General features: G+C 38.2%; 1 protein-coding gene across 6 annotated transcripts in view; it reads left to right on the forward strand.

Annotated features, from left to right (window-relative positions):
- SLC25A21 (solute carrier family 25 member 21) overlaps positions 1 to 27,875 on the forward strand; it is a 424,384-nt gene extending 396,509 nt beyond the window's left edge. For 4 of the 6 annotated variants that reach the window (XM_016138606.2, XM_036238731.1, XM_016138608.2 and 1 more), the window contains 3 exons: positions 4,664 to 4,828; positions 23,322 to 23,503; positions 24,411 to 27,444. In XM_016138606.2, the coding sequence (XP_015994092.2) occupies positions 4,664 to 4,828; positions 23,322 to 23,503; positions 24,411 to 24,630 (567 nt within the window). In that variant the 3' untranslated portion in view covers positions 24,631 to 27,444. Of the gene's footprint in view, positions 1 to 4,663; positions 4,829 to 23,321; positions 23,504 to 24,410; positions 27,445 to 27,485 lie in introns of those variants that run through there. The other 2 variants (XM_016138605.2, XM_016138607.2) reach the window with 1 other exon arrangement.

The following is a 27,875-nucleotide window of genomic DNA, read 5'->3' on the forward strand; positions in this document are numbered from 1 at the left end:
TTCTCTGAAGGCCCGGATATGTATACTCACTCCATTGTACAAAAGTCTCATCCGGTTTGCTTTTCAGCCATGTGATGAAATCCAGTGCAACACCCATATTCTATTGGCTCTAAAATGCAGTAAAATTCACCTTGCCGTAGGAAGCAAGGAAAGGAACGCATGTGGAGCGTGCTTTTGACATGGTGTGCCTAGAGCTCTTCTCTGGCTTTAAAGATGGAGGAAATCCACTGACACACACCCCACACCCATGCCTATTAGCCATTCTCTGATAGCTGTTTACCCAGGGAGTAGCTCCTGCTGCCTAAAACCTCTGTCTGTGATCTCCCAAGCTAATCAGAGTCAGCTATGGTCAGTAGTTGGATGGAAGAACTCCAGGAAAAATAGCTCAGGCTGCCATAAGTCATCTCAGCGATTTGTTGGTATAATACCAGGCTCTCTGAGTGTAAGAAATCAGTGCCCCGGAGTGGTGTTGGGAAGGATTGTGTAGGCAAAGGATCTTCTCTTTTCATTAAGCTTCTTAAGGACTTTTAAAACAAATTTGATTCCATATTTCATAACCATCATGGAACAGTTCATGGGTAGATATAAAAATATCAGCATATATCTCCAAATAAAAATCAAAGCAAAAATATTTAAGTTTCTAGACTATGAGCCAAGTACTATACTAGACACTTAACGCAGTACCTGACACCTAGGAGGCTCTCAGTAGATGTCGTTGAATAAACGATGCATGAGAGAACAGGGAGTTCCCAGAATTGGCAGTTGGCAATAGCTGAAATCAAAGTGAAAGAAGACTTTGCGTTCCTTCAGATGGAAATACTTCTGGCAGGGCCTAGTGAGCTGAGATTTTTATAAACCAGTGTGGTATCACGATAATAGCTGCATTCCGATCCACCTATTCTTCCATGCTTGCAGCTCTGGTACAGTCGATGAAAATTATATCTAAGAAAGTTAAAATGCCATTTCGCCCACAATTGTTAACTAGATATGAAAATTGGAATGACTCTAAATATTAGAAGGAAACTGAACTGGTGGTTGACCTAGCTGGGTTGGATAGTTTGGGAATCATTTGGCTGATGATGCTAATTAGTCACCATTCTGTTTTGAAATGGAAGCCCAGTAATCAAATAAGTTTAGTAAAATTCCTTGTGTTTACAGAGATCTAGTCAAAATGACTCTACATTTTCCTACTTAAGCATCCTAGTGGAAGTCGTGTTTTGCCTTTCTAATTAAATATTTGCTTACATGTGTGTGACACAATGTCGCTGAATGAAACAAAATGCGCACATCTAATTTTTAAGGAGATTAGACTTCAGGTTTTTCCTTAATTCAGGGCCCCAAGTTGCCAAAAAATATATATATATCCGTTATTATGTATCTGTCACCTATATAAGTTGGATTATCAAATTCTGAAAATCTTAACCACATGTTTCTAACAAGAATGAGTCCACAGAATGTGAATGGCACCAAATTTGATGCAGAAGTCTGGTGAAGCCATTTACCAGTGTTTTCACTTTGGGATTATTACTTAATAATCCTTGATCTCCTCACTGCAAAATGAAGAGAATATACCTGCTACCCACCTTACAGGGCTGTTGAGAAAAGCAATCATATATGCTAGGATGACAGGACCGTGCAGAGAATAAAAGTACAAACTTGGAGTTTGAGGTGGTGGCAGGGCTCTGTTTGAGCTTTGGCATTACCACCTACTCTGTGGTCTTGAGCCAGGAACTTAGTTTCCTCATCTGTTAGATGGGAATATTGATAATACCAATCTCAAACACTTGTTGAAAAGATTAAATAAGATGATATACGTCAAGTACTAAGCATCTATGATAATGGATAATACTGATGAACACTTACTGTGTTCCAGGTACTTAGTAACTTGCATGAATGTGCTCTCTGGGCTATGAACTGTGTGAGATGGAGACCCGGTTAATGTGCTTTTCCAATTCCAACCTTTGCTCCTGTGTGGCCTTGCTTCTACAGTCTGTACACTTACCAAGTAGAGAGTTCTTAGGGAGATGCTTACAAAGGGATAAGGGAGAGGCCAATTTACAGGACCTACTGCTCCAGAGAGGAAAGCCCCTGGGGTAAAAAACTATCCCTGGAAGGAGATCTCCAGCCCAGGGGTTGGATTTGGTTGGGCCTCAGAGAAAGCAGACCTATGATCTTGCGCTCTGGAGGTATTTCTGTTGGACTTTGTCTCAAGGGTCCAGAGCTCAGGGTAAAAGGAAAGGATAGCCAGAAAGAATGAGAAAGAAGAGACTAGTTTTGCATATCCTTCCTCTCCCTCAAATCAGCCTCCATCTTTCGATTGTTGTTGCCTTCAACTAACAAAATGATTACTTGTTATTTTATTATTATAACAACTTTTTTATCAGCATAATTGCTATTGTTATTAACAGTTAACATACAATGAATGCTAACCCAGGACAAAATTCATTGACTTATATAACATCACAGCAATCCTATGAAGAAGATTCTATTATCTTTATTTCACAAATGAGTAAAGTGAGGATAAATCAGAGAGTAAAATAATTCCCTGAGCTAGCAAGTGGTGATGCTGAGACTCAAACCTGGGGTTGTGTGTGTTCTGACCCCTTATTTCTAGCTGCTATACTACCCTCTGATTTACTTAATGATTCGCAACTAGAGTTCAAACTCGACAAGGCACTTGAGTTCCAAATCCATGTTAACTTCTTTGTACCCACCTAACACCTAAGCTAGTGAAAATCAGGCAATAGACTATCAGGATATGTCATTTGAATATTTGTTCATTCTCACCAAGATCTAGTAGAAGTCTTCTCTTTTAATTCTGATAATTTAGCACACTAGCATTTTTAAACAATGGAAACATCTTTCAACCTGTTTTATTTAGGGAAAGCCATGTTAATCTGCACTTCCATTCAAAGCTGTTGGTTCCTCTGTTGCTCTAGGATCTAGATGAACTCTGAGTTCCCATCTCTCCTGCCCTCAGGGCCTCACAGTGAGTGAGGACGGAGAGAAAGCTTGGTTTGGATGCAGGGAGCACCGGTGTTGGTCGGGCTGGACTCAGGCAGCCCCGCTTCGGCCCTATTCCTTCCATCCCCAGGAAAGCCGCCGCCTCTTTCCTCTGCCCTCCAGACTGCCTTCCTCAAAGAAAGGGAGCAGTGCCTAGTAGTTCGCTTGGCACTTCCAGAGTCCTTCCAGCAGAAATGAACTTCTGCTCAACTTGTCCTTAGGTCTATTTTGAAAAGCAAAATAAACTATTCGGGTTGATAGTCATTGTGCCAGAACACAAACAAAGTCCCATGTTGTAAAACAGAGAGTGAACTTTAACCTTTTGAAAATTTTTGGTTTTCCTATATGAAATGTCTTTTATTGTTTTAAGATACGTTCTCCTGTGATTTTTTCAAGTTACAAGCGTTTTCTTAAGCTTAATATAATTTATTGTAATTAATCTTCTCAAATGAAAAGATGAAGTTGAGTGTAGAATTGTAGCTAAAGTTTTAAAAACATTTATGAGGAAAAACTATAGGATTTACTATATAAACAAGCTCATATAATGTATCATGTTAATTACATAGCTATAAATACAAGTTGGATGAAAAGCCTTGATTGAATTTGTTCTATGCTGCTCTGCTGATGCAGCTCTAATTACATATGATAAGAAAACTCTTTAGTCAGAGAGCACATCAGACTGCCACAACCGCTCCAACAACCTGCTCCAGTGAAATAGCAAACAAATGTCATGTCAGCCACTTGCCTTGTAGGCAAAATAAATAAATAAATACTGAATACTTCCCCCTATTTACTATTCAGTCAGAATTTAACAAGGAGAGATACCAATTGTACTATACCTCCAGAAAGGCAACTGTTGCTCAACCTTTCTTTTTTTTAAAACCCACGGAAGTTGTGATTGTAATGAATTATAAACCTCAGGGCAAACTACGGTGAGCTCTTTACCATATTCCACAAGTAGCAATAGACTGGATTTCAGCAACCAAGGTATTTTAACCTCAACTTATCAGTCAGAAGGCTAGAAAGGAGTAAATTAAAGAAACCTAGTACTCCCAACACTATTGATTTATCATCTATCATAGCAAGTAATACACATATTGATTACCTGCTTTCTTGGGGAAGTAAGTCTACAATCAACTGCTGTTTATCCGTGCCCAATTTCTAATCTAGTGCCAGTTTAAACTGTTGAGGCAGTGGAATCAAGACTAACTGTAACATCCGTTTAGAAAAATGTAATTAAAAGGGTAAATATGCTGAATTCATGAACCAAATATAAATTCCTTTCGGATTACATGCAGTTATGGACTACCAGTGTATCCATATGCCTAATCCCCTCCATTAGTGTGGATAATCCAGAATCGGATACAACTATTTACATGTTGAAAGTGGTGATAGTTATTACATGACATGAGTTTCACTAATTCCACCAACTATGTTTTTCTTTGCCAACAATCTTCCCTTTAAGGCCTGTTGTTATGCATGCAATTTTGTTTACTTTTTGGGTTTCCTAATTTTAAAAGCACGGATTTAGGCATGATTGTTCATGTTTGAGGGAAAAAGAGTCCCTAATGATTATGGCTTGAAGGAGGCTACGTTCAGAATTTATTCTATTTCACATTCCCAAAGATAATCTTCCTGGCTTTGCCTCTCTCTCCTGCAGCAACCATCCACTATGAGTTATGCAAGACACATCATTAAGAAGGAGGGCTTGGGACTCCAAGGCCTCAACAAAGGATTTACAGCAACTTTGGGACGTCACGGGGTTTTCAACATGGTTTATTTTGGCTTCTACTACAACGTCAAAAACATTATTCCTGTCAATAAGGTAACTATTTAATAGAGTAAAATCATGGAGGAAAAATCCTATCGATATGATAGCTACAATTGTTGAGTGTTTATTGTGTCCCAGGTACTGTGTTAAACACTTACACAGTTTATGTAATTTGATCTTCACAGCAACCTTATTCTTTGTTGTCATCCTTATTTGGAATTTGAAGACTGAGGCTTAGAAAGATCAAGTAATTTTCCCAAGGTCACATAGTCAACAGCAAAGCAGACTTGAACCCAAATCTGATACTAATTACATTATACCTGAATGTACCATTACACCTGAATGTTTCCCATTTATCACTAATGGGAATTTCTAGAAGCTATGTTATGACTCAACTTTTATCCCAAAAGTATAACTTTCTCTAAAAGTTTAAATTTTCATAGTCTAAATAAATTCCGAGCTCATAAGGAAAAATTGTCAGCCTAAACTTTAAATCTTACCTAGATATTAAGTTTTAAATCACCTAAGTAAATGAGGGCAAGTAGTAAACCAACTCTTCTAGTATCATTTGCTTTTGAATCAAAATAATAATAATTATTATTATTATTTTAAGTGGCAACTTACAGATGCCAGCAGCCTTTCAACTTCTAGAAGATAAAAGTAGCATATGATGTGCTTTGAAATGAGCCTCTGTAAGCTTTCGCACAGAATTTCCCCCCGCCATCATAATGCTTGTTTGCGATGAAAATTGCAATCTTGGAAGCAGCAGTTGGCGGAACATTTTTCATATGCAGTCAGTTGCCCACAAGAGTTCAGTTTTTCATTTTGCTTAGTACAAAAGTATTGAAGGACTTTTTAGAAATCACAAAAATATATCTAGTGTGGCTGTCACCAGACTCTTCGGTAACTTATACCTGTCTTGGCCCAGCTGTCCCCCATATTGTAAGCCAGGACCTATCTGAAGTAACAGCTGAATCCAAAGTATATTCTACATTAACCATCTGTAGGCAGTACCTCATTCACAACAAGCCCAAGTTGTTAATCAGGTTTCACTCTATATGGAAATCTCATTTACTAAATAGAAGCTTATGTTTTGTTGGTCTGAAATCTATGATTAGCTGCAACATACATAGATCTTCCCATTGGCTGACAGTTCTGACACTGCTGGTCCTCTTCTCCTGTTGAGTTCATGAAATATAGAAATAGGACGCAAAAAACATTTAGGTCCTGCATGAAATGAAAGAGTTCATCTCTTAATCTTAATACAGTAAGATTCATTTTCACTGGAATGAGCTAAATAATCTGTGGGGCCCAGGGCAAAGTGAAAATGCAAGGCCCCTTGTTTAAAAATTAAAAATTTCAAGACAATGACAGTCAAACCATAAACCAAACATGAAGCTCTTCTAAGTGCAGGCCCTGGCAAGAGGGTCAGCACACACATGAACCTGATCCTCTTTTTCAGACTCTGAGATGAGCAATCTAGACAACACGGGAGGAGTGTCCCAGCCTCCCTATCTCCAGTTCTCCAAAGGTGTGACAGGTATCACACACAGTGAAATAAATTGGTTATATAAATTATTTACGAATAGGATATAAATACAATATACGTTGTTATACATATTTGTACATGTATATAGTAATGCACATGTTACAATAAAATGAATTTGGTTACATTTAAGAAAGAAATTCAGAAAGGTTAATGAGATTTATACATGGTCGTGTGTTACTAATGATTAAAAATATTCACAAGTGCAAACTTCATTCTATAATTAATCAATGCATTTAACTTGTTAAATATTCTGCATTAGTTAAAAAAAGAAGCTTAAATATTTACTTTTTAAACAATATCATGGTATTCTGAAACTGTGGGATGAGCTCATTTATCTTGCCAGTTTACAGGGATGAAATCACACTGGCCCTTATAGGACACACAAAGGATTCTTATCTGAAGAGCCCTGGGAAGCCAGCAAAAGATTTTAAGCAGAGGAATTACCTGATTACCCTGGCTGCAAGTGGAGAATTAGTGGAATGGGGGTGGTGAGGGAAAGGCAACATGTAACATGGAAATGATTTCGATGAGAGATACTGGGGTATTAGACTACAGTGTTCATAGTGGAGACAGTGAAAAGTGGACAGATTTGAGAAATCTTCAGAAGGCAAAATCTATAGGATGTGGTGATGGGGTATCCGTGTATGTTGAGAAAGCAGATTGTGGGTAGAGGAGATGCCTAGGTTTGAGGCTTGAACAACTGAAAGAATAATGGTGCCAGTCACTGTGAAAGAAATCCTTTGAATGAGAAACAAGTTTATGGGAGAATATTATTGACTTAGCCTGGCAACTGAGTTTAACCACATTTTGAATTCTAAAGTGCGGATGTTAAGTATTGATTGTGCATCCTGGAGCTTGACAAGAGAGATCTGAGTTGGAGATAGACACATAAAGTAATCAGTATAGCTAGGCAAGTATACCTTTACAGGTGAGTAATCTTGGGCCAATGACTTCCCTACTCTGAGCTTTAGATTTTTATCTGCATGTTGAAAAGCTTCGAGTGTACCTTCTACCTGATAAAATTGTTTTGAGGATTAGAATAAAGAACATGTGAAGTTGTTTGTAAATTTTAAGGTGCCGTGGAAGTGTTAAGGGCAGTGGTGCTGATGACAGCTATGGGGAAAGGAGTAGAGGTGGCCAAGCTGGTGATGGGACCAGTTAGCCAGCATGTAGAACCGCACGAGGAATTTTCCCTCGGGACTGTTCCTTTTGAACTTAAATGAACACTGTGATTTTTCTTGCCTAGAACAAAGTCACTGATTTTATGTGTTGTGTAATATAAGCCTGATTCAAAACTGGGAAACCAGTATTCTTTAAATTTAAACCATAATAAATCAATCCTTTGTGAAGAGGAAGGTATGATAATCATTAAAACATGTTGAAGAAAGTCATCAAGTTGTTAACCACAAGGAGGAGGTGCTGTTCCTTAAAGGCTTTGTCTCCTCATCGCTGTGGGCCGTCTCTAGCCATTAGCTTTGGACAGTTTGTTTACAGGACTATTGTTTCAGTTCCCTCGCCCAGCAATCAGTCATTCTGTTTTCCAAGGGAAGTTGAGATTTCACCAACCCTGAGTGGCATGGCATAATTCTAGATTTTTCTTTAACTTAATTTTTTTAAGTGCATAAATTGTTTTACAGTGTTTTCCATTTTCAAAGTATTCAATTTTATAAGAAACTGTCCATAATGGTTATTTCTTGGGAGTGAAAATGGGAAGTCATGTGTGTGTGTGTGTGTGTGTGTGTGTGTGAGAGAGAGAGAGAGAGAGAGAGAGATAGAGAGAGAGACAGAGACAGAGAGACAGAGAGACAGAGAGAGACAGAGAGACAGAGACAAAGAGACAGAGAGAGGGGACGAGGAAGAGAGGAGGTAAGGAGGGAGGGAGGAGGGGGTGGGGGAGGGCGCAAAAGAGGGAGAGCAGGAGAGAGCAAGCAGCAGTGGAGGGAAAGTCCTTTTCTTTATATCATTCTGAGCTGCTGGAAGCTTCTAAAATAAGCATGTATTATTTTTATAATAGAAAATAAATCACTGAAATTTTTAATAAAAATCTCACAAAATAGAGTACCTAGTTAACTTTTTCACATTTTACTGAACTCTAAGGCTATGTCTACAGAGATAAAATAAGAACTTAAAACAGTAAACCCAGATAACTCAGGGTGCATATCCACTCCTAAAGTTGTTAACTTGTAATTCTTCAGATTGGTGATCTCTGGTAGATACAATTTCCAAGTTATCACAGAAATATCCCCATCTTCTATGCCATTTCATACTATCAAAACCATTTTTGTGGACTCCATGATTTTCCCTGATCCTCATCACAATAACTAATTTACAGATGAGGCAACCAAATGGGAAGTTAGGGCCCAGAGCTGAAAGTTACTGAAATAATTTATCTGAGGTCATATAGCAGGTGGAGGGAAGGTACCAGAGGCCAGAACTCTTTCCACTATATCATGTGATGCTTTAACTCTACATTTTACCTTTTTGTCACACATAGTTATCTCTTAAAAATGATAACTAAAATTTAAGTAAGTGAAATATAGCTAGAGTATCCAAGGTTATATAACCAGGTTCCTCTTGTGCCTCATTCAGACTTTTAAACTGGATCTCCCTTTTTACATCCTTAATCTAAAATCCATAAAAAAGTAGACTTATAAGACACAGCACTGGAAAAACTGGGATTACCAGTTTGAAAATGATGCCCTGTGTTATGTTCCCTTAGATTTATTTTTTAGGATCTAGCTGTTCCTACCGAATGGTGAGTAAGTAGCTACGATAGAGAAAAGACTGCTCTGGGTGTGTGTTAACTAACCATGGCATTCATTTAATGGAGGCATTTATTTACATCTTGAAATAAATGGAAAGGAATGTCAGTATAAAGAATTATCCCTCTTTCCCAGAAAGAGGCCATCACTTCTCAAAGTAAAGCCCACTAGAAACAGATATTGATTAACTTAAATGCTGACATCTTTTTCAGATACCCACCGGAGTAAGCTTTCATTCCAAAAACAATTTCTTTCATTACTCTTCCAAGTTGGTCATGTTCAGAGCATAATACTTGTGATGTTGATGCACAGATGAGAATCGTGAGATTAAAATGTCTTTAGTAACTTTGCCTTCTGCTTCTATATTTCTGCTTTTCATAGGTTTCCATAAGTAAAATAATAATAATAGTAGAAATTGCCTCTGAAGAGTATCAAACTGTGCTTTCAACTTGCTTCCTAATTAAGCATGTTTGCAGCATGGAAGCATGTTTTGCCAAAAACAGTAGACCTTTTGTGTTGACTTGTGCCATTATATAAATTACATGTGTGGGTTCAAAATATTCTAGGAGAGAACAATTTTTCTTATGTTCAATCTTTCTTACTTAATAAACCATTTAGACCTGTCCCTGTGGCCATTTTACTACAGACAGCATCAAGTCAAACATATTTTATTTTCTACTAGGGTAATATTCATGAGAGATTGCCTTTTAGAAATACAACACTATTTTCCTTTTTCATTTGATTTTTAGTATTTTCTTTGTTTTGTAAATTCTGTAGAACGCCTGAGGGTGGTGCCAGACCCACTTCGGTTTATCAAAAGAAATGTGGAAATGTGTTAGTTTCATAATTTGGAGCTATATTTTTCCTGGAGGTGTGCACTAAGCTGAATGAAAAGTGCACCTTTGGGTTCAAATGGAGAACTTAGGCAGAGCTGCTTGTATTTTATAAAGAAGAATCTCAGTAGAATTAGATCATAGTAGGATTTAATTTATGGCTAGTTATTTTTCTGATTCTCCTCCACTCAATCATTAGTCTTACCATCACCTGGTAATGAGAAGGACAAGAGCATTCAAGTTTCATTAAGAACACTCTCCTTTCTGGTAACTACTGGGGCAAAACTGCAAGTATATATTATTTGTAAAATTCCAGAATATGTGACAAGATTCTGTAGTAAAATGTAGTATCTTTCACTGGCAGTTTTCACAGACTCCCTGCGGTGCGTGTGTTGGGTGCAGTGGGGTATGAGGAGGGCAAAAAGAAAGGGGGCAGGAGTTCTGACACTTTCTTAAATAAACTTAAGACCAAAATTTTCCAGTCAGACACCACCCAAGTGGATGGAAATGAAGTGCAGGTAGCTTTAGATTCCCAGTAGGTTCCTTCTATTCATTCATTCCAGAAGTATTTATGGCACATCTACTGCGTGCCAGGTACCATCTCACTGTGTCAGCACCACTTCTGCCATAACGAGGTTTACAGTCTAGTAGAAGAGACAGACGATAAACAAGTCATTACACAGGGAACTGAAAATTGTGGCAGTCACGCTAAGTGACATGAAAGACAACTATCAAGCACATGGCGGGATAGGCTGAGGGTATAGGAAAGACCTTCCTTCGGAAACAATGTTTAGGCTAGGGCTCAAGGAGGAGGATAAGCCAGGCCAAGATGAGGAGGATGAACAGGATGTGTGACTACCCTGAAGCAGAAAGAGGTTCGGGGAAGACGAGAGGGGCTAAAGGATGAGGGTAACTGGTGTACAGTGAACCGTGGGGGAAGGGCAGTGGAGGCTGCAGAGGGAAACTGGGCCAGAATGTTTGAGGCATGTAATAATAAGGCAGTTGATGTCCTTTAATGATTTAACTGACAGATCGTGTTGAACAAACATATTACATAAGTGGAACTAAATGGGCATGGGAAAGTTTCATTTATAGAAGAAGTCTAGAAGTAGAATCTAATGAAATAAATTTGGTTCAAAGACTTCGTGATTATCTGCCTACCTCCATATCAGATCATCTCAGTGTGTCTTTGCCCTGACTTCTCAACCTTTAGAATTTTGTTTTGGGAACCTGGTTTGTTAGTTTTCCTTGGAGTCAGTGCCTTTATTGAGGCAAGGAATAGATAAAGCACACCAAAACAGAAAAATCCTATGGGTTCCCAAGGAAATATATTAATACTTTCCTGCATTTTGTATGATAATACTCAGTGATATAATTGACTCTCAGAAGGTATTATCTATCCATGTAAATTATTTATATATATATGTGTGTGTGTGTGTGTGTGTGTGTGTGTATGTGTGTATGCGCGTGTGTGTGTGTGTGTAATATTGAGAGAGACAGAGAGATGTATATATATTACACACACTTATCACTTATACATGAAATAATATATATATAAAATAATCAAGTTATAAGTGTTATGCTTAAACCCTAACCCATTTTGACATTGTATGTATTTTATATTTGAGCTAAGTGGGTAAGACCTTTAAAATTATTTTACATTTCACAACACTTTAAAGAACAGATAGCTTAAGGGGAAAAAAGGAATTTTCATGGTTATTTTCTGAATGGCTACATTTAGATGCTGAGCTTTTAACAAGACTTTGATTTCATTCCAAAGCCCAGAGCCCTGCCAGGATAGGATCTTGGGAATAGTCCACATTCCTTAAAGAGTGCTTATCAATTAAACCATCTCATTTTAGTTAGTGACCTTCTGTGGAGTGAGGAGCTAGCATTTCCCTAAATTATCTTACATGAAGAGAAAACAAACACTATAATAGATTCTTCTGATAGCTGTGAAGTGGAAACGAATGTATTTTTTCATTAAGCTTCAATAGCGGGTATTTTCATTGGGGGACAAAACAGCACAATTCCATGACATTGGGGGGAAATGCATTTGTCTAAGTTTATGAACAAACAAACAAACAAACAAAAGAGAGCCAAGGTTAGAGAAGATAAAAGATATTTTCTTTTCTGAGCACTAACTCTATTTCTAGTTGACTTGGACCCACTAAAACTCGATATATTAAATGTAAATTTCTTCCTAAAAAAAAAAAAAATGCAGTTAACTCTCACTCAAGCTGCCTTCTTTTTCAGTTACCAGGAGGCAACTACGATTTCAGCACACCACATCGTTTTCATGACAACCATTGCCAGCTGTGGGGCAAATAAAGCGTGGCTATTATTTGCCTTGCCGTTGCTACTCGGTGCTTAACCAGTGTGTGTATGTACCTCCTTTAAAATTACTTCTGAGACCTTGGTTCTTTGTGTAGCACATCTTTACAAAGGAGAGATAAAGCATTTATTAAATGCCTGTCGTGTGTCAGGCCTGGTATATGTGTCACAAAGATGAACGTGACATGGCACAGCCCTTTAAAGGCTTTGAAGGGGTCTTCACAGAGAGCATCAGAGTTCAGTGGTCCTCTCCTCTAGATCTTGTCAAAACTTGAATCCAGGAGCTCTGATGCCAGAGCCCATGCTCTTAATCACTGTACTATACTTCTTCAAATGTATGACTACGTGAGCCTTTGAGTCTTTCCTTCTTAAGAATATAGTGACAGTTCCTCAAACCCTCTTTAAATGACAGTTTCTGGTCCTCCGTTCAGTCTGTCTCTCCCACTATAAATGCATCAGATTTGTCGATGTCAGTGTCAGAACAAAACACAATACTATAGTTGTGAGGTTATTAATCCACAGTATGCTAGGATCAACTCTTCCTGTGATCTGAACACATGCCTTTCTTCATGCAGCCAAAGATTTTACAGAGATGAATTCTGAAGAGATTTGTCAGGGGCTTGGAGGAGGGTAGAATGTTGTTGCTTTTACATCAAGATGTTGGCATGTAGAAAGCTTTATGGTCAATTAAAATCCCAGATTACATGAACTGCAGTCAAATCAAGATTTTCTCATCTTGAATTTGTGTAGTTTGTATTCATTATGATTAAATTTAATCCTGTGGGTTCAGTCCAGTGCTAGAGCCTGTGATAACTTTCAGTTGATGTTGACTTTCTCATCTATCATTCTAGCTTCCCCTCCCTGACTGTGTCATCAGCAGATCCAATGAGCAGACCTTTCACATCTTCACTCAGGTTCATCCAGCCCCTCTTCAGGCTGCCACATGGACCTATCTTTCACAGAATTATTATTTTGTTTAGCCAGATGAGGGTTCTTCAACTATACAACCATCCATCCTCCTTTCAGTGTCTTATTAATTCAATGTCTTATTAATCAGGATAACATGGAAGACTTTTGCAAGTGGTTTTCTGAGATCAAAGATGATTCAAAAGAAAATGGAACTTTCAAAAATGTATTACTAGAGTGGGTTTTCTGCAGATTCTTAATGTCGGGATGCATCACAAACTTCATGTTTATATCACCTCTTGCTTACAGCCTTGAGGAAATAAAGGATTGCATCATGGCCACCCCCTTCAACTATTGATGATGATGGGCAACAAAAGGGATGGAATTAATTTAAGTATAGAATTGATGTGTTCTGTTAGCACAAACTGACCATTCGTAATATTGTAAAAATAACTATTAAAATTGGTTTTGACCACATGTTTATATATAAATATTCAATTCTTTTTGAATCACCCTGTTATGGTCACAACATTCTCGTCATCAAACAATTGATTCACCCACTGGGAGAGGAGGGAGCAGAATAAAAGAGTTCTGCAAAGAAATACTCTGTGATACCTGCAGATATGACTCCTCATAGGACCACCGTGTTGTCTTTAATTTTCTTATCCAAAGTATTTTACGGAAGTCTCCTCCAGTCACTCCTGAACAATAATTTTAGTTCTTCAAATGGCAAACCTATTTTAGTGATGTGTGACAAGCAACATTAAATCCACTCTAGAATCATCCAAGGTCAATTGTGAACACAGAACATTTCTCTCCATGTGTTCATTTTAAGGTTGTCTGAGGAACCAGGGGCTACTGACTTTCAAGTTAGGTCATTAAGAATTTTGTTAAAATTACTTAAAACTAAAATCAAGAAGATCTCAGATTTGGCATGGTTCCAGGAGAAAATTTAAAGGTGAGTGAATTTGCAAGGAGCAAAGGAAATGTGATTTGGGCTGAAGTGAAGTAGGAAGGTTCTCAGACTAGATTTTGAAGTGTATATTCATATTGAGCTCCCTTGAATGAAAAGCCTATTTCTGTACTCTGCTCAACCTTGCCTTGTAGGGAGCATCAGGCTTCCTGGACAGTCTCCCTCGCACCCCTAGTCCTCACTAGCCAACAAATCCGACTTCCCCCATCTTCTTTAACCCTCTCCTTCTAACATGGCTCAGTGTGGAATGTCTTATTAAAGATGCCAGACCTTAATCACAAAAGCCTGTGAGATGGGCAAAGGTTCTCTGTTTATCTAGCTAGCAGCCAGCTGGCCAGTCATAAAGCAAGGCATCAAATCCCATGCCAGGGAAGGTAAAAAGGGAGGCATATGCTTTTTTTGATTAAGATATTTTGCCTCTCTTCATATTAACTCTTTAAGTGCCATTGCCTTAAATTACTGGTGCTGTTTTTAACTGTTGGCTATATTGTTTGGAGTAGATGGTTAAATTAGTTACAAATATGTGATGTGTTGATAACTATTTTGAGTCCATTTCTGGATGACTTGGCTCTCAATGTTTTTGGATCACATGCTTGTTAGTGTCTTTTGTTAAGCTGTGGAGAATTTATAAATAGTACGTCCTGTCAGGGAAACCCAATGATTGTCCTTAAGAGGAGCTGGCAAATACACCTTTTCAGCTCAGTACTCACACAAATGTCACAATGTCATGGAAACAGCCATGACATCTCTAGTAAGAGACCTGATATTGATTCCCAATTCTGGCACTTACTAGTTAGCCATGTCTTTTTGGTAAGTTATTCCTTCTCTCTGTCTCAGTTTCCTCATTTGTGAAATGGAATGTCAACATCAAATGTTTGCCAAGGAATTATTAACTTTTTAAAACTGTAAATATTGGATTTTATATTACTATCACAAAACAGGATCAATGCATGTAATATTCATTAACATTTCAGGCTACTCAGCTCCAGTTTAGTTATCAGCCCCATATCTTATGAAAAAATTTAGAAAACATTTAGAGGAAAAGAATAAAGCTCATCTGTAGATGAGGAAATAATACATACTGCTTATAAATAAATATTTTAAAAGAACTGTGTTTTTAAGCATGAAGATTATTTTAATAACATTTTTTTAGATAGTGATAAATTATATCAAGAATGGTGACAGTTGATTGCCCTTGCAATGGAGTAAAATAATTTAGGCTAATGTGTGAGGAATGTGGGTTAGGAACAAAGAAAGTTTTCTGATTGATGACAGTTGGAACAAATTATGGAAGTTTTTAATGACAGTTAAGTTGGACATTTTTAATGACAGAACAAATTTTTCATCAACATTAATATCCATTTAAATAATTAAGATATGATCCATCCTAAATATTTTACTTAGGCTAGACGACATTCTTTTTTTTCTAACAATTTTGAGAGATTTTTTTTACTTTATTACAGTAAAAACACTTACCACGAGATCTGCCCTTATTCAGATTTTTAACTATACATTATTGTTGACTATTGGTACAGTGTCATACAGCAGATCACTAGAGTTTATTTATCTTGCTTAGCTGAAACTGATTAGTAACTTCCCATTTCCACCTCTCCCCAGCCCCTGGCAACCACCATTCCACTTTTTGGTTCTATGAATTTGACTACTTCAGATACTTCATATAAGCAGAATCATACAGTATTTGTCTTTCTGTGACTGACTTATTTCACTTAACACAGTGTCCTCAAGGTTCATCCATGTCATCACATATTGGAGAATTTTCTTTTTTTAAAGGTGAATAATATTCCATTGTATGTCTATGCCACATTTTCTTTATCCATTCATCTGTCAATGGACATTTAGGTTATTTCCACATCTTGGTTATTGTGAATAGCATTGAATATTGTGAATTGTTAATATTGTGAATGAACATAAGCATTACTAATATCTTTTTGAGATCCTGATTTTAGTTCTTTTGGATAAATACCCAGAAGTGGGATTGCTAGATCATATAATAGTTCTATTTTTAATTTTTTGAGGAAACTTTATACTGTTTTCCATAGAGGCTGCACCATTTTCCAACAGTGTACAGGGTTCCAATTTATTCACATCCTTGCCAACACTTGTCTTTTGTTTTTTTGATAACAGCTACCCTAAGAGATGTGAAGTGATGTCTCATTGAGGTTTTGATTTACATTTCCCAGGTGATTAGTGGTGTTGAGCATTCTTTCATATCCCTGTTGGCCAAATGTATGTCTTCTTTGGAGAAATGTCTATAAAAGTCCTTTGCACATTTTTAAATCATGTTATTAGTTTTCTTGGTACTGAGTTGTAGGAGCGCCTTATATATTTTACATATCAATGCCTTCTCAGATATATGGTATGCAAATATTTCCCCTATAGGTTGCCTTCTTACTCTTTTGTTTCTTTGACTGTTCAAAAGCTCTTTAGTTTGATATAGTCCCACTTGTCTATTTTTGTTTTTGTTGTATCTGCTTTTAGTATCATATCCATGAAATCATTGCCAAGACCCAGGTCACAAAGTTTTTCCCATGTCTTTTCTTCTAGGAATTTGATGGTTTCAGGTCTTATGTTTAAGTCTTTAATCCCCTTTTTATTGATTTTGTGTATGGTGTAATATAAGGGCTCAATTTTATTCTTTTGCATGTCAATAACCAGTTTTTCCAGCACCATTTGTTGAAGACTAACTATTCTTTCCCCATTGTATATTCTTGGTATGCTTGTCAAACATTAGTTGAATACACACACACACACACACACACACACACACACACACACACACACACACAGAACCCCAAGACTGGAAAGAAAGATGCCAGTTCTTTAGGCAGACCAGAGAAGTTGGGATGCTGGATACATAGATCAATGCTTTGCCTCCCAAAGAAGAAGCTGAGAGCTGAAATTTTTCATCAGCTTGTTCCATGCTGAGCAGTGGGGAGGATCCATGGCATCTATCAGCTCATGTCATCATCTCCGGTACCTCCAGGTAGCTTGATTGTGCTGGACTCATCAGAGCACCAAGCTTGGCAAGACAAAAGCCAGTCCTTTGGGGAGTCTCCTCAGAAAAGTTGGGGTGCTGGACATGCAAACCAGTTTCTTCCTTCCCCTAGGAGAGTCTTCTTGATTACATGGCTGGGGCAGGTACTCTGGTGGGAGGGTGTCCTGAATCTCTCTACTGGTTTCCATGAGTCTGATTGCATGTTTACCCAGAGTACAGGAGACTTTCAACTAATTTTTAGTTTTCTCACACCGAGAAGTTGTTTGCAAATTCTTGTTGATTCAGTGTGTTTGTGGGAGGAAGGAAAGTCCATGGCTTTCTACTCTGCCATCTTGTTGCTGTCATTCCTTAGGTTGGGCAATGTTCTGAATTCACTTCTAATCTTGTGATTCTATGATTTTTTCTTCTACCACTTATATCTTCTCTTAGATTTAGAGGTGATTTCCTAGGATGTTGAATTAAAGTCTTAAGTGGCAAGTGTAGGTATCTAATGCTACTGTTTGATGTCTGACAGTTTTAGAGCTTCTCAATATTTTGGCTTCTTTACTTCTAAATACTAGGATCTTAGCTCTCTTTTGACTAATTGAAAATTATATCCCCTCGAAGGTAGGAAATTTCTGTAAACCTCAGTTACCTCATCTTCTCAGGGATGTTGTGAAGCTTAAATATACAGAACATGTTTGACACAGTGCACATGGTGTCTTATTGTCATCATATTTTTCCAGTTTTTAAAATAAACTAATGGAAAGGCAAAATGACACTCCAAGTAACATGATACTCAAGCAAGATGGCTAGCTATTCAGCTAATACATAGTGACTTGTAATAATGAGATGTCTTGTGTTGACTTCCTAAACACCCAACAAGTGACTAAGTTTTTTAGAGGCAGAAGCTTGGTACTTTCTAACAGGACATTGATAATGAAAGCCCAGGAATAACTTTCTTCTCTCTACTGCATGTTTCCTACTGCATTTTGTTCATTCCCCCACTTTGGTACTCATTACACTATACCATGATACTTGATGATATACCCAACTCCGCCCTTATTCTGGACCATTTACCTTCATACTCAACTCTAGCACCAGTGTAGGACCAGGCACATATAGACATCCAATAGATAGTTTTTAGATGAATACACAACAAATGAATGATAGATGACAGAAATATGACACAATGATTAAGAGTATCTGATTGGGAGCCAGAAAAACCTGAATTCAAATCCAGGCTTCACCTCTTATAACTGATATGATCTTGGACAATTGACTTAACTCTTTAAGTCTCATATCCTTATCTGTACAATGGTGTTACATACTTAATTCATAGAGTTCTTAATATATGTTTCATATATATTTTTGTATATAACATATCTTATAATAAATAACTTATTAATAGTACTATTTTTCATAATGAAAGGTGTGAAAAATACAAATCTCATAACATTTTATTGCTTCTATTTTTGCTATTAATTTTATTGTTATTTATTGTCGTGGTTATTGACAGAAATGCTGGAGTGATTCATCAATAGCCAGTACAGAATACCCATTCAGACCATGTGATAAGTCTCGCTGAGACCCAACAGCCTCATGGATGTTCATTCTTGCTTTGGACTGAGCTTGGCAAGTTAACAGCATTGCCTTTAGTTCTGTAGCCTTAAGAAAACAATGCCCTGCTACCAAAGAAAGCTTTAAAATGCTTTCCAGAACCTCCAGAGCCTCTTAGAGCATCATTTTTCCAGCCCAAGGATCCAGAGAGATGAACCATAAACTTCAGTGAAGTAGTTGTTCTCAGACTTTAGCATCAATCAGAATAATTTGGAAGACTATTTAAATAGATTGATGGGCTTTATCCCCAGAGTTCGGATTCAGTAGGCCTGGGATAGAACCCCAATTTTCATTTCTAATAAGTTCCTATGTGATACTGATGATAGTGGTTCAGGGATCACACTTTGAGAACCAGCGAGTTCACTGATACAGTTGAAGTGTGAGTAACCTGAGTCCAGAGCAGGAATGTGGGTAGCAACCTTTTCACCAAGGTGAATTGCCTGATAACCCCTGTGAAGAACAGGGCTTTCTATTTTCAGCCCCAATCTTTCAACTCTGAATTGCCCTCTTCTTACTTTATAAATTTATTGGTAGGGGAAATGGTGTTATAAAGTTGTTTTTAAGCTTTTATGAGCCTGATAAAATCTATATACACTCTCTCCAGAAAATCCCATATGCACATATGCAGAAGCATTGCTTATAATTTCAGGAGGTTCTCAGACATCCCCTCCACCAGCCTACCCACCGACCCGCAGAAGTATCTGTAGAAAAACTTCACCCTAAGGCAAAGTTTTAAGTTCACTAGAATGTAACAAAAATTCCCTTCTTATACTTAACTTTTTGGTTAACTCATCTGTAAAATAAAAATAATAACAGGTCTTATCTCAAAGATTGTGCAGATTAACTGATGTAATACATGGAAGAGTCTAATTTGAAAACCAAAAACACTAAATATTACCTTTTTCTCTGTTTTTGTAGTTCTGCTATGACAATCCTCTTTCTTGAGGCAAGTGGATGCCTCTCCCTCCTAGGGGAATGATCAGGAAGTATAATAAAGAAGAACCCAAAGAGTAATATTTCAAAACCTTACTCTGTGCCCATTGCAGGTTGCCATATTATGGTTCTCTCTGTGAGTCACTGAGTAATGGGGTCTAACGAGCCCAGGCCTGGCTCTGTGACCTGAGAGCCTCAATTCATTAGTCCTGAAATACTCTGCTTTGCAAATATCCAATGCCTTGTCATGTCCCTATGTTAACGCCTCCTAACAGAAAGACAGAAATGTGAAGTTCGAATACGGGTTCATTTCCAGGCTGGAAAACACCGCGTCTAAAGAAATGATGATTAAAAGTTAGGTTTAATTCTCATCGTTTCTACCAAAATAAGTACATTGATAAGCCAATCAACAGACATTTATTGAGCAACTATTGTGTATACTATGCAAGAGATGACACAAAGAAGAATAACACATGCTCCTATGTTGTGCCAACTCAGGAAAATAGATACAGCAAAAATAAACCAAAAACAAACAAACAAACAAATAAAATCAAGCACAAAGTGAGCCATAGCAAGGGCAATGATTGTGGTTCAGACAGTGTTTTAGGAGTACAAGAGAAGGAGAAGTCAATTTTGACAAGGATCCATAATAGTTTCTTGGAAACATGAGATTTACACTGGACCCTAGAGGAGGAGTGGGACTGCTGTAGGTGAATCTGGCGGAGAAAAAAGCGTAGAGTTAGAAAAGTGCTTGGTATCAATTTGCATAATTATAATTTAATCAGTGTGACCACACACAATATGGTGTTGGGGGTAGAGGTGTAGAACTTGAGTCTAGAAAGATAAGTTGGAAGCATATTGGGGGAGCATGGGCAATGAAGGCCAAATGAGGAGCTTTGGCTTTTCTCTCCATGCAGTGGGGAAGGATTGAGGGTCTTTGACTAGAGAGATGCCAGAAGCAGATCTGTTTTTGTAAAAAGAGGACCCTGGTGCCACTGCGAAAAATAGACAATAGAGGGCAAGAAGAAAGCAAGACTTTGTGAAGTTAATGGGAATGCAAACTAAAGCCAGAGAAGCGGGAGCAGCAGGGAAGGGACGCAGGGGAGAGGCATTTGAGAGGCTGTATTCATTTGATGATGGTTGACAACATGTAGCACAGAAAGCAGAGGCGAGCTAAGAGGGCTCTCCCAGGCTGGGCTGCTGCATTAAACAGATCGTAGGCTTAGATGAAGAGACTGGCCAAAGGTCTAGAGGCCAGATGGTGAGGGATACCTCTTTGCCATCCAAGAAGACTTTTCCCCTTCCTTGAATGCAGAGAGGGGGAGCAACTGACCATCTGTTTTGCCTGTATGGAATATCAAAATCACTGATTCGCAGACATGGGTCCTCAGCCTAGCAGCTTCAGAAGTCCTGAAGGTCTTTTAAAACAACTTTCAGGCACTTTTCCAGGTGATTCCGATCTGGGAACCCAAAGTGGGGCCCCGAAATCCACATTTTTGTAAAGCTCCTAGGTGATTCTGAGCCACAGCTGGACTTGGGAACTACTGCGGGACCTCACTACTGTGCTGGGAAATGTATACGAAACACAGGTTCAACACATACCTGTGCCAGTGAACACCGATGGCTCTAGGATTATAGGTTTTGGTTTCCAGCAGTGTCTCAAATACGATTACCTTTACTGTGAGTGTCTTAGTTTACCCTCCATCTTCAACTCTAATCCTCAGCAAGCATATCAGGAGATAGGAGAGGCTGCACGCTTGACGAGGTACCCTGAAATCCCCAGGACAATGTGCACACTCTTTTCACTCTTGTCCTCCACTGAAATAGAGAGCTTGGCTGTGTCCCAGAGACAGCATGGGAGAGTTTTATTTCAGGGTGCCTTCAGTCTTTAGAAAACAAGCTTCATCATAATACTACCTGTTTTCTGCCAGGCTTGTATAACACTCATAGCTATTATTATTTTTTATTTTACTGCTGTTATTTTTACTGCTCAGAAAAATCATGCAGTACAAAGGTAAGGCAGGTGTTAAAAAGGTCCCTCTACACACCGGGTACTGTGCGATTCGTGCAGAGTCAGACAGCCAGAGCTGGTCCTGAATCTGCTGTCCTCCGGAGCTCCTGTTCTGCGCCTGTGCCATAATGGAGAAGGGCAACATAAAGGCATTTTTCTCTCCTTGTAAAAGAGAAAAAATGGGGGGAGGGGGAATTATTTAAACACACCTCACTCACACTGCAATCACTGCATTGTTTTTCCTGTTGAAACACCCTGTTGGTTTTTAAATCCCTTTAAACCTACCCGGCACCTGTATGGCCTGGATCCAAGAATTATTAGCGAACCTCTCACTCTTTATATTTAGCCACATAGGAGTTTCTGTGATGGTATCTGGCTCTTGATTCAGTTGAAAATTTCTGAGCTTCCAGAAGTTTTCTTCCATAGAAGCTAGATGCATGCAATGCTTTTTTTTTTTTTTTTTTAATTAAGCAGAGTCTTTCCCCCTTTAGTTCTTTTGCTGGATAAAGTAGTATTGTGGCACAACCCTGAATCATTCCTCCAAGAAGATCGTTCTAAGACATTGACCAAAAGAGAGAGCAGGGGAAGGCTGTGAGGTCTCCACCAGCAACTTATGGTACATGAGATGACCTCTCTGCGGGGCAAGAACTGAGGCCGAAAACATAATGAGAACTTCCCAGCAAATTCATTATAACAAAGTATAATGTGAGCTCACTGGGCACAAAAATAAGCTGAAGGAAAGTGACTCCCACATAAGACCTAATTAAATACTTTGATGTTAGAAAGCAGAGCAGGGAGGGGTGGAAAATCAAATCCGACCAATGCAAAAGACCGAAATTTAAATGAAAAGAAGAAATATTTCCTCTCTCTCTCTCTCTCTCTCTCTCTCTCCCCCTCTCTCTGTTCCTCTTCCTTCTCTCCGCTGTCTCTCTCCTTTCTTACTTTGCTATGAAGGAAGAATAAGATTCGGGAACAATGGGTTGTAAATTCTTCAGCCAATTAGTCCAGTGACTTACTACTGTTTATAATGCACGGAATGTCACAGGCTGTTTTGCGGGCTCCCCAAGTTGGTTTGTTAATAACAGGAAGCTAGCACTTCTCAGTACAGTGGATCAGCTACACGTGAAAATAAATGCAAAAAACCTGGAGGGGAATAGCAGCAGACTGAGAGTAGCCTTGATTTAATTTAACGTGTGGGGGTCCACACACAAATGAGCATTTTAGTAGGCTTCATGGTGGAAGTTGCTGTCATTTGTAAAATATTCTGGCCAATTAGCTAATAGTGTGCTTGGATTTCTCCTGTTTTGATACAGTAATACTAAGTACATTGTGAAGCCCAATTATACAAATCATCCCCATATGCCATACCAGTCTTTCTTTATGAACTGTGTTTATAAATCCTGTGTGAGGAAATGTGTACTTCAGCAATTTAGACCATGTGTAAAAACATAGCCAATGGGATTGTCAAGAAAACAAGTTCCAGCCTAGGAAATCCTAATGCGTTCCGCTGGAATAACAGGAGGGTGCCTCGAGTGCAGCGCTCTGCTTAAGTACATATTGCTTTATAGTGTTTAACTGATTGGGGGGCTTCCGCTTCCCTCTCTGGTATTTTTATTCTTCTTTTCTTTTAGGATCCAACCTTGGAGTTTTGGAGAAAATTTGGGATTGGTCTTCTCTCAGGCACAATAGCTTCAGTCATTAACATCCCTTTTGATGTTGCCAAAAGTAGGATTCAAGGGCCTCAGCCGGTTCCTGGAGAGATCAAGTACAGAACCTGTTTTAAAACAATGGCAACAGTCTATCAGGAAGAAGGGTAACATTCTTATTTTAATACACGAGAAAGACTCAAGTATTGTTAAAATCACGGGTGTACTTCCATTTCGATAAGTCATTAAGCCCTCCTAAACTGGGTTGTCTGAGAAGCTCTAGGGAATAGATGACAAACTGCGAGATAACACAAAAATGAGATGTTGGCAAAACGTTCTTACACCATCAAGAAACGTGAGCCACCACCATACAATATGCTGCACGTTTATCTTAGAATGATAAGATGAACTTTTTGCTTGTCATTTTGCGTAATATGCTATTGCATATAATGTACCCTGTTAACATGTGGTCTGGAGAATCATTGTCTTCTCACTGTAAATCGAATTAAAATGTCACCTAATTATATTCTCCTGGGAGAATTAATCATGAGAGTTCTATGAAAGTAGTTTTCTTTTCAAAATTTAAAGTGCGTGCCTTCTCTGCTAGCCTTTTTTTTTTCCTAAGTCTTATTTTGTCTCTTCATCTCTCCTCACCCAGGTTCTCAAGTAAACAAGTAATTTTTAATTACTTTTTATTTAAACTGCATCATATTTCCTTATGTGAAGACTGAGTTTGTGGTCTTTTAAATTTAATTAACAAAAGTCATTGTGTCCATATACACAGCTGTCTTGAAAGTAAGACCTGTCTTGAAAGCAGAAACCATCATACTGATGAAAGTCATATTTCTGATTAGACAAGACCAGCATAGCTTGAGTGATAAAGAATTGATGAGCTCTTTACTTTTGTCCAAGTTTTTGCAGAATATTTAGCCAGATACTGTCTCATTTGAGATAGGTATAATTTCAAATATTTTTTTTTTTATGTAAATGCTAGGTCAGCATCTAAATAAAGCTGAGGTACAACTCCATTTTATTTTCAGAATTAGAATGTTTATCTTTTTCTTCTGCTTACAGGATTTTAGCTTTGTACAAGGGCCTACTTCCCAAGGTTATGAGGCTTGGACCAGGTAATAATGTTTTTATTACTTATATCCTTCTTCTTTATTGTTCTACTGTCTTTTTTTTTCTTGTGTCCATCAGCAACACAATAAAAGTTTACCGTACTGTGAAAGACAGAAACACTGAGGATATGAAGTTGCCTATGAGTATTCAAGATACCAGAGGCATCCATTAGAAATGTTCTACCTTTGTTTATAAGGTACTATTTATGACCTTGCTGGAGGCTGATAGAAGCCAAAGCCCAGCTTAAGTCAATAGGAAAGGATCCACAGCCAGTTAGAGTCTGAGTGAGCACCCACGTATTTACATGGTAGCTTCTGGCTGAAGGGAAGGATTTTCAGTGTGTGAGGGCCCGGCTCAATAAAACTTTTCCTGGTGCTCCTAGTTCAGTCTTGCTCCTGCCCCAATGTCATTTTGAAAAAAAGATAAGAAGGACAACTTGATTCCACAAACAGCAAGAGCCACTTGTCTTCAGAGTCTCCTCTGGGGAATGGTGAAGCCTCAGCCTGGTGCTCACCTTCCTGGCCTCTGTCAGCATGGTGGTGGAGGCTCCTGGCTCTGGGCCTTACCTCAGGACACAAGCCCACAAATAAACTGGCTGCCATCCCCACAGAGAGAGTCAGCTGTCTCTATGTAAATAGATAAGAAAATAACTGCTGCAGATTCAACTGCCTGGGCAAATAGTCTTGGACTATTTGCAACCTAGTGAATAAGTATGGAAGTATGTGCTAGACCACACTTTTTTTTTTTTTTTTTCACCAGGCCACACTCACCTACTAAGACATCCTGGTAACCTCTCCTAGAACTTTCTCCGTCCTCCTCCCCTACCATACTCACACACATGCACATTTACCTCTAGATCTCAATCCAGTGAACCAGCATTCCTAAGAACCTGAGATATAGTCTATAAATTGAAGCTGGTGAGCAGTTCATACCTTCGTATTTAGAAAACACTCTTCAATTCCCAGTCCATCTATCCCAACCTTTTTAGGCATTTAAGCCTGGATTCTGCTTCATATTTGAGATTCAGACCTGCTTTGTTAGTCATTGACCCATGCATAAAAATGAACCCAATAATAATATTGGTGATTTAATGCAACTCTCTCTGCAAATATGTGGTGTTTTTCCTTCACCACGCAGTAAAAACCTGCTAGTCGACCTAGTATTTGAGAAAATCGTAAGACCGTGGCCCTAATACAGCTTTCTCAGGAGGGGGGATGGGCCTGCAAAGGGTGGCGACCCAGGAGAGTTGACTAAAATGGTAATTGACTGGAACCTTAATCCAAAATTCGTTAAATAATCTAACCCCAAGTTTTGTTAGAGGCTTGCAAATGTTTGGTTGGCTTTTTAAATGTTTTTGCATGAGGTGTTCTGTGTCACTGTGGTGTTAAATCCAATGAAAAGGGTTGCTGTGAACGTACTGCCCAGGCTAAACAACATTGTGAATAACTGGATATCTCATTCAAAACCCGGCCTTCTCTCTCATTCCAAATGTGCAAGTCCTAGCAACTACAAAGGAAGGAAAGGTAGAGAGAAAGGTAAGAGTTTTGAGTTAAAGAAAAGATTTTTAAAAAAGAAGAAGAGAGAGAGAGTAAAAAGGAAAAGAAAGGTCAACCTGGAATTGTCATCCTTCGTCCTAGAGAAGTCCTCTCCTCTTATTTCCAGCCCCCCACTGGTAAATATCTCATCTTATTTTTATAACAGCCTTAGCAGCTATATGTGGCTAACAGTAGGTACCTCCCATGAAAGGAGAAGCTTGAAGTCTGTGGTTTAAACTCCAAATATTACTTGGCTGAAAACCAGCCCAGTTCCATGTGACCTTGTCTTACATCGTGAACAGTTAATAAAAGTAAATGCATTAGTTATATCATATTAATGACCTTCTGTAGTGCATCCCTTCATGTTTGCCAGAGAGCTAAGAGGGCTACAGCAGCTGAGGGGAGTCTCATAGAATATCTGCATGGTTTAAAAATGAAAATTACAGGCAGATAATTATCTTTGGTATAAGGTTACACAAACGTGTGACCTGTAGATTTTTTAAGTGTATGACAAAATAACTAAAATCAAAATCAAGTTCTATTTTTTTCCATCACAAGTCAATCTCTTGTTCATATAGCCAAGTCTTCTCTAAGTTGTGCTGAGGATATTTGTCCACATTTTGATTTTGTGATATTTTTCACATGGGCATGAAAGGATAGAGATTATCTTAAAGGATATGTGCTATTTACTGTATCAGACAGAACACAAAATCATCCACATACGAATGCTCTCCTGATGTCTAGATATTCAGCGGGCTCAGGGCCTGTTTTCCTGTATCATGTTCCATTTGACATATTATGTAGCAAGCCTCTTTGCAACCAGTTTTATAATTCTTCTCTTCTAAGACAAATGGTGCTTATGACATCCTATCCCTACTACCAAATTTTCATATTAAGTGCAATTCATATGTGTCCTAGGCAGATAAAAGGAATGAAAGCAAAAGAAAGTTGAAAGCTAGCTTAGTTTTGCAATACAGATTTTTTAACTAGTCACAAGCTATTTTTCACAATGCAATTTTGAAAACTGTAAGAGAAAAACCAGACTCATTCATCAAGTACCATCTCAGAGATTTTCTTCTTGAATGCAACTACCACAATGCTAATTATAGACAGAAAAAGATAAATCCTTTGCCTACATATGAAGAATCTAAAGGTCTCTGTTCTTGGGAAAGCTACATGCCTTTACATGACTAAATGTCTAAATTTATTTACTTTTAAAAATTAACAGTGCCTGAAAAAGAATTTGATGAGAAATGACAAAAGTTACAGAAACTCTAAAGGGGAAAATGTATTTGGAGACTCAAAATGGTCTTGATTTTGCTCTGAGAATTTTCCACAATAGTTTCATATCTATGTATTAGAGCTCAAGAAATGATTCTGAGTAGCCCCTGCCCAATAGGGTGTGTGAGACTTCATGGATTCAGACACCCAGTGGGAAAGACAACACTACCACACAGGCTTTACAGTAACAGCCAGCTCTTTCCTTTTCTAGGTGGTGCGGTGATGCTGCTGGTTTATGAATATACCTATTCATGGCTTCAGGAGAACTGGTGATTGTCTCTGAAGTGTTTTCCTCCTTGAGATAATGGATATTTGCTATACCTTGAGAAGGCAAGACTATCAATCATCTAAGCCAATACAATTATAAATTATAATTGTACAATTATATACAATCATAAAGGGGAAAACATTCCAAGAACAAAATTTATTTTGATACCTCAAAAATTATCTCTAGACAATTTGAGACTGTAGTTTTGGCCACGTCCATAAAACTGTGAGAAGAAACATAGTTTAAAGCAATGAGGTATATAAACTGAATATGGAAAAATAGCATGGAAATCAGCTGTATTTCTTTATGTTTATAATAAATTTATAAAAGCAA

The sequence above is a fragment of the Rousettus aegyptiacus genome, unplaced genomic scaffold (genome assembly GCF_014176215.1).
Source record: "Rousettus aegyptiacus isolate mRouAeg1 unplaced genomic scaffold, mRouAeg1.p scaffold_m13_p_3, whole genome shotgun sequence".
NCBI lineage: Eukaryota > Metazoa > Chordata > Mammalia > Chiroptera > Pteropodidae > Rousettus > Rousettus aegyptiacus.